This window comes from Gorilla gorilla, chromosome 4 (assembly GCF_029281585.2).
Source record: "Gorilla gorilla gorilla isolate KB3781 chromosome 4, NHGRI_mGorGor1-v2.1_pri, whole genome shotgun sequence".
In the NCBI taxonomy this organism is placed as follows: Eukaryota; Metazoa; Chordata; class Mammalia; order Primates; family Hominidae; genus Gorilla; species Gorilla gorilla.
The window spans coordinates 33,697,715-33,715,889 of NC_073228.2; the positions used below are offsets into that span (position 1 = coordinate 33,697,715).

The 18,175-nt window shown below is 49.5% G+C and overlaps 1 protein-coding gene and 1 long non-coding RNA gene across 2 annotated transcripts in view; one reads left to right on the forward strand and one right to left on the reverse strand.

Annotated features, from left to right (window-relative positions):
* Positions 1 to 18,175, reverse strand: part of LOC109026966 (uncharacterized) — a 29,459-nt gene that overhangs the window by 1,459 nt on the left and 9,825 nt on the right. Inside the window, exons 2-4 of the long non-coding RNA XR_008679727.2 lie at positions 14,855 to 15,086; positions 352 to 4,775; positions 72 to 268 (exon numbers count right to left, since the gene is read on the reverse strand). This is a non-coding gene — a long non-coding RNA (uncharacterized lncRNA). The remainder of the gene's footprint in view (positions 1 to 71; positions 269 to 351; positions 4,776 to 14,854; positions 15,087 to 18,175) is intronic.
* On the forward strand, positions 67 to 7,359 carry SUPT4H1 (SPT4 homolog, DSIF elongation factor subunit). Its single transcript, XM_004041276.4, has 5 exons — positions 67 to 200; positions 758 to 864; positions 4,650 to 4,705; positions 5,000 to 5,053; positions 6,239 to 7,359. Exons 1-5 carry the CDS (start codon positions 132 to 134, stop codon positions 6,304 to 6,306), a joined length of 354 nt encoding a protein of 117 aa, XP_004041324.1. The 5' UTR covers positions 67 to 131; the 3' UTR covers positions 6,307 to 7,359.

Consider the following 18,175-nt stretch of genomic DNA (forward strand, 5'->3'; position numbering starts at 1 on the left):
CGCCCGCCCACACCGGAAGAGGAAGTCTAAGCGCCGGAAGTGATGGGCATTCTGGGTAACGAACTATTTACTTCCTGCGGGTGCACAGGCTGTGGTCGTCTAGCTCTCTGTTGTTCTTCCCATCGGCGAAGATGGCCCTGGAGACGGTGCCGAAGGACCTGCGGCATCTGCGGGCCTGTTTGCTGTGTTCGCTGGTCAAGGTGTCAGTCGGGGACCTGGTTGTAGGGCCCATGGGGGACCAAGGTCGGGGAAAGAGGGCGGAATGGGGCTGTGGGACAGTAAAGAGAAAAGTAAGTCTCAGAACTCAGAGGTGGCAGGGGGAGTGAGAAGCCGAAGGAGGCCATCGTTTACCTCGTAGGATCGCGGACAGGTCTTGCAGCTGAGGGCAGGGGCGGTCTTACATGCCTTTGAATCCTCAGCTCTTAGACGTTCGGTGAACTTACGTTGGAGCCGAAAGACACTGGGAGTCAGAGGCGGGTGGGGATCCACTGCTGAGTGAGTAGTCGGAAAGGATGCCTGACCCTGAGTAGACTAGAGAAAGGAATAGATAAAACGGAACTGGCAACAAGAGAGGAAGGAGTGGGAGGGTGGGACTTAGGAATGGAGCTTTGAGAGTAGTAGGTGGGGAACCTTAGGATACAAAGTCAACATAGGGAAACAAGAAATTGAGCAGGTCGAAGTATTGAGAAAGCTACTTTTTCTCTTGGTCTTGTTCATGTTTATCTCTCCTTTTTCTTTATTTTTCTTTCACTCCCAGACTATAGACCAGTTTGAATATGATGGTTGTGACAATTGTGATGCATATCTACAAATGAAGGGTAACCGAGAGATGGTATATGACTGCACTAGCTCTTCCTTTGATGGGTAAGCCGCTTCAGTTTCCATCATTCACTTCTGCATTACCCAACCTGCACCCAGAGAAGTAAATGCAGGGCAAGTGTTAATCCTAGTTGGGCCCAGCCATTCGTTTTTGGGGGTTATTTTGTGTGGGTTTTTTTTTTTTTTTTTTTTAATCAGGGTTTTGCTCTGTGGCTCAGGCTGGAGTGCAGTGGCATGATCATAGCTCACTGCAGCGTGGAATGATCCTCTGACTTCAACCTCCCAGAGTGCTGGGATTATAGGTGTAAGCCACTGTGTCCAGCCTCAACAGTTATTTTGGGACATACTAGTGCTATGCATCTAATACAGTGACCACTATCCACGTGTAGCTACTGAGCACTTGAAATGTGTCTAGTCCAAATTAAGACATGCTTTTAAATATAAAATATACCCCAGATTTCAAAGACTTAACATGAGAAGAAAGAATGTAATCTTAATAATGTTTGTTAAATGCATGAAAATTTTTTTTGAAAATGAAGGGAAGGGAGGTGTAGTAATGGTAGATCATTGCCCAAAAGCTGTTGCTTTTTTTTTTTTTTTTTGGACAGACTTTTCGCCCTTGCCACTCAGGTTGGAGTGCAATGGCGCAGTCTCGGCTCACGGCAACCTCTGCCTCCTGGGTTCAAGCAATTCTCCTGCCTCAGCCTCTTTAGTAGCTGAGATTTTTCCCAGCTAATTTTTATATCTTTAGTAGAGACGGGGTTTCACCATGTTGGCCAGGCTGGTCTCAAACTCCTGACCTCAGGTGATCTGCCCACCTTGGCCTCTCATAGTGCTGGGATTACAAGTATGAGTCACCATGCCCGGCCCATTTTAGCCATTTTACTTATTTATTTATTTATTTATTTATTTGAGATGGAGTCTCGCTCTGTCGCCCAGGCTGGAGTGCAGTGGCGCAATCTCGGCTCACTGCAACCTCCACCTCCCAGGTTCAAGCAGTTCTCTGCCTCAGCCTCCTGAGTAGCTGGGATTACAGGCACCTGCCACCATACCCAGCTAATTTTTGTATTTTTAGTAGATACGGGGTTTCACCATGTTGGTCAGACTGGTCTTGAACTGCTGACCTCGTGATCCACCAGCCTCGGCCTCCCAAAGTGCTGGGATTACAGGAGTGAGCCACAGCGCCCGGCTGCAATGGCACGATCTCAGCTCACTGCAACCTCCGCCTCCTGCCTCAGCCTCCTGAGTAGCTGGGATTACAGGCGCCCACCGCCACGCCCAGCTAATTTTTGTACTTTTTTAGTAGAGACAGGGTTTTGCCATGCTGGCCAGGCTGGTCTCGAACTCCTGACCTCAGGTGATCCTCCCGTCTCAGCCTCCCAAAGTGCTGGGATTACAGGCATGAGCCACTGTGCCCGGTCGCCATTTCTAAATACACAATTCAGTGGCATTAGTGCATACTCATTGTTGTGCAACCGTCACCACCATCCATCTCCAGAACTTTTTTCATCTGTACCCATTAAACACTAGCTCCTCATTCTCTCCTCCCTCCTGTCCCTGACAACCACCATGCTTTGTCTCTATGAATTTAGCCACCTTAGGCACCCTTAGGTACCTATGGGCTCATTCAGTAGCATTTTGTAGCTTCTTTCACTTAACATAATGTCTTCAAGGTTCATTCATATTGTAGTATGCAACAGAACTTCCCTCCTTTTTTGAGCTGAATAATATTCCCTTGTATGTGTATAGCATGTTCTGCTGCCCATTCATTCATCAATGATCTCTTGGGTTGTTTCTCCCTTTTGGCTATTTGTGAGTAATACTGCTGTGAACATTGGTATACAAATATGTGTTCAAGTCCCTGCTTTTCATTATTTTCAGTACAGATGCTCCTCAACTTCCGAGGAGTTACAACCTAATAAGCCCATCATAAGTTGAAAATATAAGCCAAAAGTGCATTTAACACACCCAACCTACTGAATATAATAAGTTAGCCTACTTTAAATGTGCTCAGAACGCTTATGTTGCTGTGGCTGACCAGAAGCTGTGGCTCATGGCTGCTGCGCAGCATCATGACAGAATATTGTACTGAATTGCTAGTCTGGAAAAGGACAAAATTTAAAATTTGAAAACGATTTCTATTGAATGCATGTCACTTTTGCACAGTCATAAATTTGAAAAATCATAAGTTGAACTAAGGTAAGTCAGGGATCATCTGTATATCCACAGGTGAAATTGCTAGATCATATGATAGTTCAGTGTTTAATTTTTTGAGGAACTGTCATACTGTTTAGCAACTGCACCATTTTCCATTCCCGCCAACAGTGCCCAAAGGTTCTAATTTCTCCCCATCCTCACCAACACTTATTATTTATTAATAATAGCCATCCTGATGGGTGTGACTTTGGTGTCCCATTTCCCCCAATGAATGGTGATGTTGAGCCTCTTATGTGCTTATAGCCATTTGTATATCTTTGGAGAAATGCCTATTCAAGGCCTTTGCTCATTTTTTACTTCAGTTTGGTTTTTTTGTTGTTAGGTTGTAGGAATTATTTGTATAATTCTAGTGCATATTAGGTCTTAAAGAGTGGGCAAATTAAAGATCGGAAGAGGGCTAGATGACCTCAACCAGAATTGGAAGAGGTAGTACTTTCCTCTTAAGGCAAGAAGTTTGGGATTTTTGAGGAAGTTGAGGTGAGACAGAGAACATTCCAAATAAAGGGAGTGACTAGAGCAAAGGCTTAGGATGGGGAAAACCGGGATGTTTTTGGAGAACAGTGGGAATTCTGTTTAGGTTAAATCATAAGGTTGGGCTGTAGGGACCCTAAGGCTAAAAAGATAGATTGCGAAGGACAGAGAAGAATATACTTGTGGTCATGAGGATGGCCTGCATACATGCCTATCTCCCATCAGGCTGCAGGGCTGGGGGCTAGTGTTCTGCTTGTCACCCCTGGAGGTAGGGTCGGTTCCACTTAACAGCGCATGGCTGAGAATGTAGGATTTGGATGGGAAGGGAATCTTCTCAAATAAGAATCCAAGATTGTTGAGAGAAGAGGGGAGGCATATTGAGGCAGTCAACAAATGTCAGTGCTTACACCCACACAATAGGCAGGCAGTAAGCATTTGATTGAATGCATTGAATAACAAAAATGCTTACCCATCTTGCTCAAGCAGCATCTTCTAGCCCTTGAATAGCCTTACCATTCCTCTGGAATCACAGCTACCTGGGAAGGACTATTAGGATAATGAGGAGAGCTAATGCTTATTTAGCACCTACTCTGTGCTAGTCTTTGTGCTAGGTGTTTTTCATGTATTATCTCAACCTTTGAGTCTCAGCTTACTGATGAGGTTCTGAGAAGGGAACCCCACATGTATAGGTCATTAGAGGGGTCCCTATATGTATAGGTCATTAAGAGGAAAAGTTTAGCCAAGTTGAACTCCTTTCTAGTAGGAGGATCTGTTGTTTTGACTCACCCTCCTCTTTGCACTAGGCCCTAGACCCCTTGTAGTTGTGTTAGTTGTAACTATTGGACCCCTAGTCCTAAAGCCGTCTCATTTTCTAGGGAATGTTAGGCTAAGGATGTTTGTGAGCCGAGTGAGATAATCTTTTGGGGATGGAAACTGACCTGTGGCTGGCAGGCCAAGGACATAAGAATGAAGAACTTTTGTCAGTCCTAGCTTTGAGTCAGCCTCATCCCAACATCAGAAGGCAGTTTTTCCAGCTTTCCAGTGGAGACTCAGTACTTGGCTTTTTCCTAGATTCCTCTCTCAGAATTGAGCTCAGGCCCAGGGAGGCTCAGGCTGACTCTCCATTTCTTTTCCCTCCCTAGAATCATTGCAATGATGAGTCCAGAGGACAGCTGGGTCTCCAAGTGGCAGCGAGTCAGTAAGTGTCGGCCTTTCTCCTTTTGGCTTAGTTGTAGTGTTGTTACTGTTCCTCAGGTCCATTAGGGAGTCTGAAATCAGCAAGATGAGTGACCTCAGGGTGGGAAAGATCGGGTTGTAGGAAACACAGGGAAGCAGTGTCCTGTGCCTTGTCATTTAACACTTGTAGCCAAAAGAGGGGATAGCTCTTCTCTTGGAGTTGCATCACTTCTTTAATGTTTAGCTTAAGCTTCCATTTGATCTTGAGTCTTAACTAACTTCGCTGTAATCTTGTATCTTTTTTCTTCTGTCTCAGGTAACTTTAAGCCAGGTGTATATGCGGTGTCAGTCACTGGTCGCCTGCCCCAAGGTAATAATAATCATAACAGCCAATGTTCATTTACTGTAAAGCTCTGCAGAAGTTTTTTTATCTGAATTAATGCCAATTCTCACATTCTATGAGGTTCAGCATTTTACAGATGGGGGGAACCAGGCACAGAGAGGTTAAATCACTTGCTGGAGGTCACCAGCTAGTAAATGAGGAGCCAGGATTGGAATCCAGGCATTCTGGCTCCAGAATTTTTGCTGTTTCTGTTTTTTATTTTTTATTTTTTATTTTTTTTGAGACGGAGTCTGGCTCTGTCGCCCAGGCTGGAGTGCAGTGGCGCAATCTCAGCTCACTGCAAGCTCCGCCTCCCGGATTCACGCCATTCTCCTGCCTCAGCCTCCCGAGTAGCTGGGACTACAGGCGCCCGCCACCACGCCCGGCTAATTTTTTGTATTTTTAGTAGAGACGGGGTTTCACCATGTTAGCCAGGATGGTCTCGATCTCCTGACCTCGTGATCCGCCCGCCTCGGCCTCCCAAAGTGCTGGGATTACAGGCGTGAGCCACCGCGCCCGGCCCTGTTTTTTATTTTTTTTTAGAGACAAGGTCTTACTATGTTGCCCAGGCTGGACTCTCTAACTCCTGGGCTCATGTGCTCCTCCCACCTCTGCCTCCTGAGTAGCTGGGACTATAGGTGCCTGGCTTAGAACCTTTGCTTTTGATGACTACATGTATCCCTCTTTCTCTTCTCATTCTTACCGAACACCTGCCTGGGTCTTCACTAGTAATGAGTCAACTAAGCAGGACCTTTTTTTTTTTTTTTTTGAGACAGAGTCTCTGTCACCCAGGCTGAAGTATAGTGGCATTATCAGAGCTCACTGCAGCCTTGAACTCATGGATTCAAGGGATCCTCCCGCCTCAGCCTCCCAAATAGCTGGCACTACAGGTGCAAGCCACTACACCTGGCTAATTTTTAAAATTTTTTTGTAGAGATGGGGCCTTGCTCTGTAGCCCAGGCTGGTCTTGAACTCCTGACCTCAAGTGATCCACCTTGACCTCCCAAAGTGCTGAGATTACAGGCATGAGCCACCGTGCCTGGCCAAGCAGACGATTGATAAGTAGTCTAGGAACTCCAGTTTGCTTATAGTACCCCCTCAAGGTGGCAGCTGAGTGGCCTATCTTACCCTTCTGAATCTTACCTCACAGAACTGTTTCTTTTCCTGCTTCAGGAATCGTGCGGGAGCTGAAAAGTCGAGGAGTGGCCTACAAATCCAGAGACACAGCTATAAAGACCTAGCAAGATGCAGGGCTGCCAGCATCTTTGCTCTCCACCTCCTGCCTCTGCTTATTTCTTGTTCTGGAACTAAATGAACAGAACTTCAAATACTTCCTACCCTCCAATTCAGACTCAGCTGACTGTTGAGAGAGCAGCACATCATTTTATCATTTTATCTTCTTTGGACTACAGGTGGGGTGGGAGGGATTTGGGTTGGTGGATTAACAGATGGAATTGAGGAGAGAGTAGGATGCTGATTTTCCTACCCGTGGCCCAGGTCTGTGCCTTCCCCATGCCAAGGACTCTAGGTCAAATGTCAATAAATACGAACCTCGAGAAAGTTCTGAAGGCCATGACACCTGCCTTGCCTCCCTCTTCCATTCTCTTAGGCACAGTAATAGCTTATTTGCCTTATAAGAACCTTTCCAGAGCAGCAGAGGCCCTTCTACTCCCTCTTGACTGTCTCAGCCTCTGGGATTGCAGCCTTTCTAGTGTGCTTCCTTGCTTCCTATCAGAGGGTGCTGATCCAGAGGCTCAGTAACCCCATCAACTTGGTGGCCCTGGTGTCTCACACTTGTATCCTTCTGCCCTCGAGACCTGGCACAGCAGTATCCCTTGAAGAAATCCTGAGGCTTTGTAGAGTGCTCCTTGACCATGTTTAATAATTCTTCCCTCCCCTGCTTGTCTATTTTCTTCTCTTCACTGCTCTTCCTATACCTTAGGCCAGTCTCAAGCACTCACTGGAGACCCTTGGGCCTTGGGCGACCATTGAGTCCTAGTCTCCCTTGTTTGTGCCCCTGTAGGAGGTAGGTCCTTTTCTCCTCCAGCCTAGTAGGGGACCTTGGGTAACATCCCATTTTTCGGCCAAGGTGAGTTGTTTTAGGATAAAAAAAATTACCACAAATTCTCATTTAAATTTCCACAGAAATCCTGTTAGTATCCCCATTTTGATTTCCCTAAGTTCCTTGTTCTCCCTCTAAAAAGAATGATTGCACCCTGCCTGTTTACCTCAGGATTGTTGTGATTGTAGAAATGAAGCTATGCGAAAATTATATAAGTATTATAAAGGTGAAATACTTCTGCTCTCCTTTTTGGGCCATTTTTCAATACATGGAATATGTGCACAATCAGCCAAAATAGTAGGGGAAATGCTGAGAACCACAACTGCAGGGTGAGCTGTGCTGTGCTAGGGCAGAGCTGCCTGTGCTAGGGCTTTGTGTCTCAGCCACCTGGTGTTGCTCTTGAGTTGATTTTGCTTGTTAACCTGTGGCCTGGAGAGTGTGGGAAGGAGGAGAGATGCTGACCTGACTCTGATTAGTTTGTCTACTCCCCTTCCTTGTCCTCACATAGGCCTATGGGAGGGAAACTGGGACTGGCCGGGCTGCTCATGTCCACTCATGGTCTTCAAACCAAAACCATTTTCTCTGGTGCCTTCAAGCTCTGAGGGAATGGTCAGATAACCCCAACTCCAAACTGAGTTTCTCAAGGATTTCCCCAGCCCAGCAAACAGAAAGCTCCATGGGTGGTGATTTCTGTTCAATTTCAACCTGAAAGCAACCCTGCCAGGCTAGAGCTTACGTCCCAGATGGAAGAAGTGCGTTTCAGCAAGTGCCCAGGCTGTGCAGCCAACACCCAACTTTCACTAGCTTCTCAAAAAGTCCCTTGGAAAGCCCCAGCTGCTGTCCTGGGTGTCTGACCCGGACGTGGCTGCTTGGTGAGAATGGAAACAGTTGTGGGGAGGGGAGGCAAGAGGAGCTTGCACAAATAACCACATTCAGGCTGCCTCAGCCCTACACTGAACTGGGCCCTAACTGACAGTCTCACAGGAAGCAAAAGACATAGCATAGGCATTGATGCTTGTGGGGGAAGGGTGGCCTGTTTTCCTTCCTGGACTCTACAGACTGTGCCAAGTGGGGTCTCCCTGGGAGCTGCTGCTGAATTAGCTTTCTTGCTTTCTCTGGTACTTGAACATGCAGGTGGTGCCACTCAGCAACCCAGACAGGCAGAAAGGTGCTGGAGTCCCATCCTCTACTGGGAACCCAAAGAAACTAAGACAAGGACTTGGTTCACAGCTCCCTGGGAGTGGGCAGTCCTGGTACTGCTGCCCTGCTTTCCATGGCTATGAGGGCGGCCATGAGAGCTATGTCCTGCCCCATTGGCCCATTGTGTCTGTCAGAGTTTCAGTCCCATCCTGGCTGCTGAAGTTCTGAGTGCATAGCATCTTAAGATCTCTCCTTGTTGTCTTGCTCAGTAGTTTGGCTTCTCTCCTGAAGAGCAAGCCACCTCCCTAGCTCAACAAGGACAGACGCAAGTCAGACAGAGACTAGGAATAGTAGCCAGGCTGCCTTCCCCTTGCCTGCCCTTGCCTCATTCCCTGCTTCCTCCCTGCCACATACTGTGGAATTAGGGTCTCCCAGAACACTGAGGAGCTCAGTGGCAGTGCATTGATAATGCAGCCTCCAGCTCAAGAAAGGACTGGTAGCTGATAGAGCAAGGGTCAGGATGGTCTGGTCTTGGAGGGGAGCAGTTTCACCAGGGTTGGGAACTGAGGCTTTGCTCTTGGTGTGGCTTCTGCCTTGTTACTCCTAGTCTGTCTGCAGCCTGCTACTTGATCCTCAGGTCCCCTCCCTGACATCTGGTCTCTATCAAAGAGGCAGGTAGGTCATGTTTAAGAACAGACTAATAATAACTTTGTCTGGAAGTCTGGTTCATGTTTAGTATCAGTAAAGCCTTTCATGTAAATATTTTTACAGTTGACAAAGGTGCTGGGTGCAGTGGCTCATGCCTCTAATCCCAGCACTTTGGGGAGGTCAAAGCGGGCAGATCACTTTGAACCCAGGAGTGTAAGACCAACCTGGGCAACATGGCAAAAGCCCATCTCTACAAAAAAAAAAACAAAAAATTAGCTAGGCATGGTGGTGTACACCTGTAGTCCTAGCTACTTGGGAGGCTGAGGTGGGAGGATCCCTTGAGTCTGGGAGTTTGAGGCTGCAGTGAGCCGTGATGGCGCCACTGCACTCCAGCCTGGGGGACAGAGTGAGACCGTGTCTCAGAAAACAACAAAACAAACCCAAATACAGTTGACAAAGGGCTTTCACATCCAGTATCTCATTTGAGTCTCACAGAAACCCTGGAACTAGTTAACATCCTTATTTGGTGATGAGACTGAGACTCAAAGAGGTAAAGTGTCTTGACTGGGCACGGTGGCTTATGCCTGTAATCCCAGCACTTTGGGAGGCCAAGGTGGGTGGATCATGAGATCAGGAGTTCAAGACCAGCCTGGCCAAGATGGTGAAACCCCGTCTCTACTAAAAATATAAAAAGCTAGCCAGGTGTGGCGGGCACCTGTAATCCCAGCTACATGGGAGGCTGAGGCAGGAGAAGTGCTTGAACTCGGGAGGCGGAGGTTGCAGTGAGCCAAGATCGTGCCACTGCACTCCAGCTAGGGTGACAGAGCAAGACTCTGTCTCGGGGCAGGGAAGAAAAGAGTTAAAGTGTTTTAGCCATAATCAAGTAGTGGAGCCTCAGCTCAAGAAATATAATGTCCACACCAAGTTTAGGGCTACTAACTGTTTGTGACATAGTTGTCCACAAACACAGCAAGTTTTTTTCCCTCCATAAGTGTTCAACAGAACCAGTGTGAGGCATTAGCTTTCTTCTGAGTGAAGTTATTACAACACATTGTCCCTACACGTTGAGCCCACCAACCACTCTAATCCCACCACTCTAGTCCCTAAGTCTAAAATTAGCCAAAGAGATGGAGGCAGTGGGGCAATGGCCCAGGGAGGGGATCCTTGGGATTTACTCAAGGATTCCTGTGCAGAGCATTGGGAAACCAGTCTAGCCCTTCATGAGTTTCCCCTGGCTGCATCTTCTATTCCACTCCAGCAGCTCTTACGCACCTGCTGACCTGTGTGCCCCACACCTCCCAACCTCTCTTTTTCCTCCTCACCTCCCTCCATCTGCAGACTGATGATGGCACCGTCACACCCCACTGGAACACTGAGACTTGTGTGATGAAAATACATGTATCTAACTAAGGGCAGAGTCCTGGCCCTGCTGCCTCCACCAGCCACCAACCCTGTGACTTTCCCAAGTCACCTCTAAAATGAAGTTTCTTGTCTAGGAAGTGCAGTTGACAAAACTATGATGTTAAGGGCAGGATCGTGGTTAGCTGTGATAGGTGGTGGTGGAGGAGGGTATGAGAAGCACCTAAGGTGCTGGTTATATTTTGTTTCTTTCTTTCCTCCCTTCCTTCCTTTTTCTTTGTTGTCTTTCTCCCTTCCTTCCCTTTCTTTCTTTCTTTTATTTTCTTTCACTTTTTTTTTTTTTTTTGGAGACAGGGTCTCACTTTGTCACCCAGACTGCAGTGCAGTGGCATGATCATGGCTCACTGCAGCCTCAACCTCCTGGGCTCAGTTGATCCTCCCACCTCAGTGCCTCAAGTAGCGGGGTCTACAGGCATCCGCCACCACATCCAGCTAATTTTTATATTTTGGTAGAGACGAGGTTTTGTCATGCTGCCCAGGCTGGTCTCGAACTCCTGGGCTCAAGCCATCCACCCACCTCGGCCTCCCAAACTGCTGGGACTACAGGCATGAGCCACCACGTCCGGCCTTTTATCTTGATCTTGATGCTAGTTATGTAGGTCAGTTCACTTTCTGGAAATATATTGTTATATACTTAGGATTTGTTCACTGTTATACTTCAAATAAAAAGTTTGCTTTGGCTGGGTGTGGTGGCTCACGCCTGTAATCCCAGCATTTTGGGAGGCTGAGGCGGGTGGATTGCTTGAGCTCAGAAGTTTGAGATCAGCCTGTGCAAAGTGGCGATGCCCTGTCTCTACTAAAAAAATTTTTTTTAAATTAGCTGGGCGTGGTGGCACATGCCTGTAGTCCCAACTACTTGGGAGGCTGAGGCAGGAGGATCACTTGAGCCCAGGAAGTCACGGGTGCAGTGAGTCCCAGTTGTGCCACTGCACTCTAGCCTGGGCAACAGAGCAAGACCCTGTCTCAAAAAAAAAAAAATCAAATACAATAATTTAGGCAAAAGCAATTTGAGAGTTGTAAACTAAGTATGTAAGGAATTGTCATTATCCAAGGTTGCCTATCTCTAGGTAAGTTCTAGATAGGTGTGACAAGAATTTCATCCTTCCAGCATTGTTGGGTAATAGGTGTTCCACCACATATGTCATACATAAATACATCAAAACTGAATCAAAACAGAAACATTTTCCTTCAAGCACCAGGGCTTTTTTTTTTTTTTTTTTTCAAAGACAGGGTCTTGTTCTGTTTCCCAGGCAGGAGTGCAGTGGCATGATTGTAGCTCACTGAAGCCTCCAGCTCCTGGGCTCAATCAATCCTCTCACTTCAGCTCCTAGAGTATCTAACAATACAGGTGCGCACCACTCCACCCAGCTCATTTTGGAGTATTTTTGGTATTTTTTGTAGAGACAGGGTTTCAAATTCCTGGCCTCAAGTGTTCCTTCGGCCTCAGCCTCCTAAAAGGCTAGGATTATATGCGTGAGCCACTGTGCCTGGCCAAGGTTTTTTTAAAATTTTAATCTTTATGTTCTCGTTTTTTATAAGATAAAGTTTGGTTTGGGGTTTTTTTTTTGTTTTTTTCTTTGTTTTTCTGTGGTTCTTTTTTTTTAGACAGGGTCTCACTATGTTGCCTAGACTGGCCTTGAATTCCTGGGCTCAAGAGATTCTCCTGCTTCAGCCTCACAAGTAGCTGGGACTACAGGCATGTGCCACTACACCTAGCTTAAATTTTTAAAAATGTGTTATATACTTCCTTGCTATTTGGATACAAGATTCTGAATGTGATTTAACCTGATTTGGTTCAAAGTCATTGTTGTAAACCTCCATTTTTGTATCATGTGGTGAAATGGTTCCGGGACTGACTTTTTTTCTACCTCTTGGATTCATAGCAACCTGTCAGCTGTCACTTCTGTTGCTCATGTGTGGCTGTCCCCCTGCCAGTCTTGTCTGACCTAGGAGAACAGACAGCCACACTTGGTAAAAATTGCTATAGGTTGCACCAATAAGGTTTAGACTGGGGAGAAGAGCACATGGCTGCCTGCCTCAGTCTTGGGGTTTCGAGGCCTTCACCAGTGGGAAGGTGAGATGCAGAGTCTACAGAGGAGTGAAGGCAGACCACAGAACATTAGGACTGGGGGAGTCATGACTTAGGCCAGCCCCTCACTTTTTAGGGGAGAGGACTGAGCCCCAGAGACTGGTCAGCTTGACTTCAGGAGCGGGTCGCTGCTACTTTGTATGTCCTACACTGCCTAGCTCAGTACCTCTTGTCTAAAGATGCTGTGTTTCTCTGCCATAAGATCCCAGGAAATGGGAACTGAGTGCAGAGAACACTCTGCCTTGTGCTGCTGGTACCAGCATGCCAGATCCTCTGAGAAATAGGATGGAAAACATTTCCCCTCTATGCCTTGGCACTCCCCCGTTCTCAACCCTCTGCCTTCCGGGTAGAGGGCAGACATTATGTTGTCCCGATAGGGAACTTGAAGTCCAAGGAACTTTCCTTGGGGGTCTATCTATGGCGGATAGAGGCCTGGGCCTCTAAGAGAGAGCTGGCCTAGCCCATTTTGAAAGCCCCTGTGTGCTGCTTCCGGCCTATGCACTCTTCCTGCAAACTGAGCTCTTGTGTTACAGGGTGAGCGTGAGGGAAGGGAAGGAGCAGCTTCAGACAGCAGGGTAGGGGGACCTCAGTTTCTCTCCAAAATGGATCCCTCATCCCCTTTCCAAACCCAGCAACTACCACCCTTTCAACCCCTTCCCCCATCCCGGAAAATACCTGGAAGGAAGTGAGCGCTCTGGGGCCACTAGCAGGAAGTGGGGGGTTAACTGTCACCTCATCCCTGGGGGCTTGAGTAGCAGAAGGCAGAGGGGGAAATGCAAATCCATGCTTGGGAGGGAGAAGAACTCCTGAGAGGAAGCAGGTGGCAGCCAGAGCCCAGACTTCCTCCTGGGCCAGTGGTCCCAGCAGGGTCTGGGGAGGCCTGAGGCAAGGGAGTTATCACAGGCACTGAACAAGCCAGCAGTCGGCCCACCCTGTGCAGGCAGCTGCAGCACTTTCTCTGGTCAGCTGAGTAGACTCACTTCCTCTGCCCTGCACCCCAGAGAGGCCGGGAGATGGAGGGCGGGGTCTCAGGAGGAGGGGTGGGGCATGGTCTGGATTCATGGAAGGTGAGGAGATGCAGGAGAAATGAAGCGGGTATGTCCCTGGCGAATCATCTGGAGGCAGGCAGGCATCAGTCTCTTCTGCTTTTGCTTAGGGACTAAGATTCAGGAATCCCTCTGGCCTTGGCACCTCCCCCTACCTTGTTCTAGACACCAGGGGCCAAAATTGAGAACCACATGATATCCTTGCAAAGGGATCATTTATAGCACCTGGAAACAAGAATCTAAGAAGCAGCCTTTGGCCTTGTGCCTCTACACTAATCATCTATTACATCCCTATGGCAATTTCCAGGTTCAAAATGGGCCACCTCTATTATTGCATTTGACCCTCAGTGCCATCCCACGAGGCAATATTATTACCCTTTCACAGATGAGAAAACTGAGTTTCCATTACATCTCTTGCCCACAGTCAGTGGCCTGGTGAAGCTGCACTGGTGCTTCAGCCTTTCCCCTTGCACAACGCTGCTGTCCCTATGGCCTCCCTTCAGTTCATGGCAGATGGGGATCCAGGGCCCATAACTGGGGCAGGGGCATGGGGGTCCTCCAGGTTTCCCTTTTTCTTCCTTGAACCCCACCCAGCCTGCAGGTGGGGCTCTGGGGTTGCAGGTCCACTGACCTTAGTAACAAAGGCTCCTTGGGGGTGAGGGCTTCCATGCCTCCTGTGTTCACCCACCCTGGGACCCCTCAAAGAGGTGCTGGGACCCCTGACACCCACCCCCATTTTGTCCCAGGCTTCTCACCTCCCCCTCCCCAGAGCCGCAGCCCCATGACGCAGCCAGCCGCTGTTGCCCCATTGGCCCGCCCTAGTGCATTTGCCCTTATTTGGCCAGGCCAGCTCCAGGCTGGGTCTCCACCGCCGGCCCAGCCCCCGCAGGCCTGTCTCTCTCACTTCGTCTTTTTGAGGTTTGGCTCTGGGGCTCTGGGGCCCTGGCGGGCGTCACTTCAAACGCACTTTCTGGTTGAGTCACTTTTTAACGGCTCCAGTGCTGTGAGCTGCTGCTGCTGCTGGGTCCCTGGCCTTGGGGGCCAACCCTCCCCCATTTGACTGCTTAATAGGCTCTGAAGGAAAGGGCTGGGGAGGCCATCTGCTGCTGGAGAGACTCTGCGGGCCACCTGGCCACCCAGTTAGGCCCCTCTGCCCCCCAACCCACTAGCCTGGGCTAGAGGGTCCGCCCTGGGTCGCTCCCACTGCTTTTTCCAACGGGGTTGTGCGGGGAGAACAGGTCTTCACAGAAGACCTGTTCTTTGGGGACTTTGAATTGAGCTCCCTCTGGGGAACAGAAACAGGGTGCCCGATTTTCAGGAAGGTGAAACTTAACCTCGCTGAGTTTCCGGTTCCTCATCTCTGAGATGGGGATACCATCACTTACCTCACTGGGTCAGCATGACGATCAAGCGAGATTCAGATTGAGTGTGTTTCATCAAGTTCTCTAGCGGCCTGGGCTGCCTCCCTTCCCTCGGCCCCGCGTGCAGAACGTGGAGGTGAACGGGATGAATCCAAGCTGGTTCGCAGGGCAGTCCTCACTGAGCAGTCTCTTTCCAACTCTCACCACCTTTTCCAGCTGGTCCTGGGATGTGAGGAATCCTGTTGGGGGCAGGAGGCTGGCAGGAGGAAATAGATAGCTCTTTGCCCCTTGTTTCCAGACAAGATAAGGGGAGAATTCTACTAGAGCCATTCCTAGCCACCCTGCCTTCTCTGCATTTTGGGAGGTGTGCCCTCGAGCCAGCTGAGAAGATACCATGGCTGCCTGGGGGCTGGGCAGGATTTGGAACACAGATACTGCTGCTTCCTCCTGCGAGGTCTCTGGGCTCCTATGCTCTTGGGGACTTCCTAGAGCACAAACAAGTCTTTTGGTCAACTCCCTCCCCATTTTTATTAGGTGAAGAAACAGGCTGGGGTTTAGGGGCAGATTCAGTGACTGGGCCAGAATTGTACCATAAATAATCACAGGGTGAGGACTAGACCCCTAATTTCTTGACACTTAATTTTATCCTCTGCTTGGTGATCCTGATGTTGGGATAGGGAGGGGGGCTGATGAGGGATTGTAGTGGGTTCCAGGCAGAAAACCAGCTCTTGGACCCCCTCCCTGCCCCCGCCACACATACACACACAATTTATTTGCAGCAGTTGGAACTGGAGCAGGTGCAGCTATGCAAGTTGAACCCAGCACCTGTGTGTGGAGAGAGTCCAGAGGGAGCTTTCATCTCTCCACTTGTGTCCCCAGAAGATCCCAGAGGAGAAAGCTTCTGGTTTCACAGCCACTCCCACAGCAGTGGTCAGGGTAGCCTTCCTCACACCCACACCCCCTTTCCACCCAGCCCGTCCTGCCTTTTCCCAGATGTTGTGGAAAGAACCCAACTTGGCCCTAATTTGTTTTGTGACCTCAGGCTGCCTTCTGCCTCTCTCTGGGCTTGCAGCTCTGTTTCCTGACTCGGGACCAGTTGCTGCCTAACCTTGCTGCTTAAAAGTCCTTGGGTCTTATGATCCCAGGAGACCTGAGCCAGAACCCTGCCCCAGTGCAAAGTGACCTCCTAGTGTGGGCCACTGTGCATTGGAGCTGCCCCTTGCCAGACAGAGTAGAGCAGGAGAGTGTGAAATTAAACCTAGGGGAGTCTGGGCCGAGCAGGCAGGGGCCGAGGGGCAGCCAGTTTGCCCGCCCTCCTTGCCTGGAGGCCCTTTAGCACTCCTTGTGCTCCCAAAGCTCTGAGATGAGACAGAGATCTTCTGAGGTGCTGAGATGATCTCTGTAGGGGACATGGGCTGTCTTAGGTTCTTAAGGCACTTGCCTCTCTTGGCACCTGCTTCCCTTGGCTGCCTCTCCAGGGAGATGGGGAAGGGTCTCAACATTTGGGACTATTGACTCCAATTTGCTTTAGCCCCATTTTGCAATGCTAGGGGCTCAGTTTCCCTCCTTTGTGGCCAGGCCTGTCCCCAACTGTAGCTTACTGGAGGGCGGGTCTGCTCTGCCTTCTGGACTTCCTGTTTGTGAGTGGTTAAGTCTGTGGCTTCTCTCTTGTTGGCTCTTTGTAAGGCAGGTTATCTGGGCTGCCATCTCCCACTGGCTGCTTGCCTGCCTATGAGTGAGGGCCCCAGGCCCATGCAGATGGCAGGGAAGAGTTGGTTTTCTTTTCTGCCTTCAAGTGCGGACAATGAGCTTGTGTCATTTCTTCCACCCTCTGGGCCTGCTCTCCTTACAGGCATTAGGCCTTCAAAAGACAATTTTCTCCCTGTTTCTCCTCCTTGCCCAATCTCTCCTTCTAAACCCTCTTCCACCTGTACTCACATTCTCCAGGAAGCCTTCTCTGATGGGACTCCTGTGACTCTAAGGTTGCTACTGCAGCATCCAACATCCCAGCCCCTTGGGCCCTGGCAACCGCCACCTGGGATGGCCTTGTGCCTGTTGCCGTTACTATGTTAAATGTAGATGTGTGTGTCTACTTCACCCTCAGATTCAGTGCTCACTGGAAGTAGGAGCCAAGTGTCCCCATCAGACCTGAAGCTCTGCCCCTGCTTTGGGTACAAGACACTCACTTGCACTGACACACACACTGGTACACACTGCCTATCAGGCTGGGAGTGCCCAAGGACAGGTCCTGTGTCCTTTTCTCTGCTGGCTCACCTTTGCCTACCCACAGCCTCAGTTGGCACACAGAGATGGTTGTCCCCCAGGTCGGTAAGGTGGGGGTGGCAGTGAGGGACCATGAGCCTGGAGCCCTCCAGGATTCCAAGCCCAGATCCCTCTATCCTGATGAAGGGCTGTTCCCACCTTGTTCCTGCCGCCCCCGCCCCCTACTTCCTCTGAGCAAGAATCTGAATGTCAGAACCAGAGAGGGCCGTGGGGGACTTTTGACAGCAAGTCCAAGTGAGCCAAGGTTGCCCAGTGACAGCCTGCTTGAACCTGGATCGGCCGCCAAGGAGGCAGAGTTTGAAGTATCAACTTGAACTCCTCTCTCCACAAAGACATCAAGGGTTTGGTTTTTCTCATCCTGGGGAACTCAGGCAACAGGTGGCTTTGGAGGCAGGAGTGGGAGCCAGGCCACTCTCACAGAGGTACTTATGTTCTGAATCCACCCCCAGCTCCTTCCAGTCACCCTGTCAAGCACTGGCCCCAGATTCCCAGGTCACCCTCCCTGTGTCTCTTGGGGAGGACGCAGGTGTGTCCAGGAGTGTAGATAGGCCTCCTCTAGGTGTGTGTACAGGACTGCGGGGTGTGTCGGCGACAGCGTGTCTGTGTCTGAATGTTTTGGGCTCTCTGGGCCGCTGTGTCTGCATGTGTGTTTCCATGCAGGCACTGGCTGCTCTTCCCTCAGGCACCTGCTGGTCAGTCACACAGGCCACGCATCTGGGTGGTGGCAGCCTATGTCAGGCTTCGAGTCCAGCAGCCTTGTTCCAGTCACAGGTGGACGGCCCATTCCATGTATCCTAGCCATTCTCACAAAGTTTCTTATTGTCTCTGTATTCTTATTTTAGACTCTGCCCCTTCCCCTGTCCTTGATTTTGTCTCTGGCCCTGTACCATTTCTTCTGGTTTGAGGCCCAGCAGAGTCGGGAGTCATCGCTGGGCTGGGGAAAGTCCAGGTCCTCATTCCATCCTTCTTTAGCCCCAGCCTCAGGATGGGAACCAGCAAAGGGCCTAGACTCTCCAGAAACCCCCTGACCCTAGAAGCTCCGTTGACAGAGAAGCTGGGCCC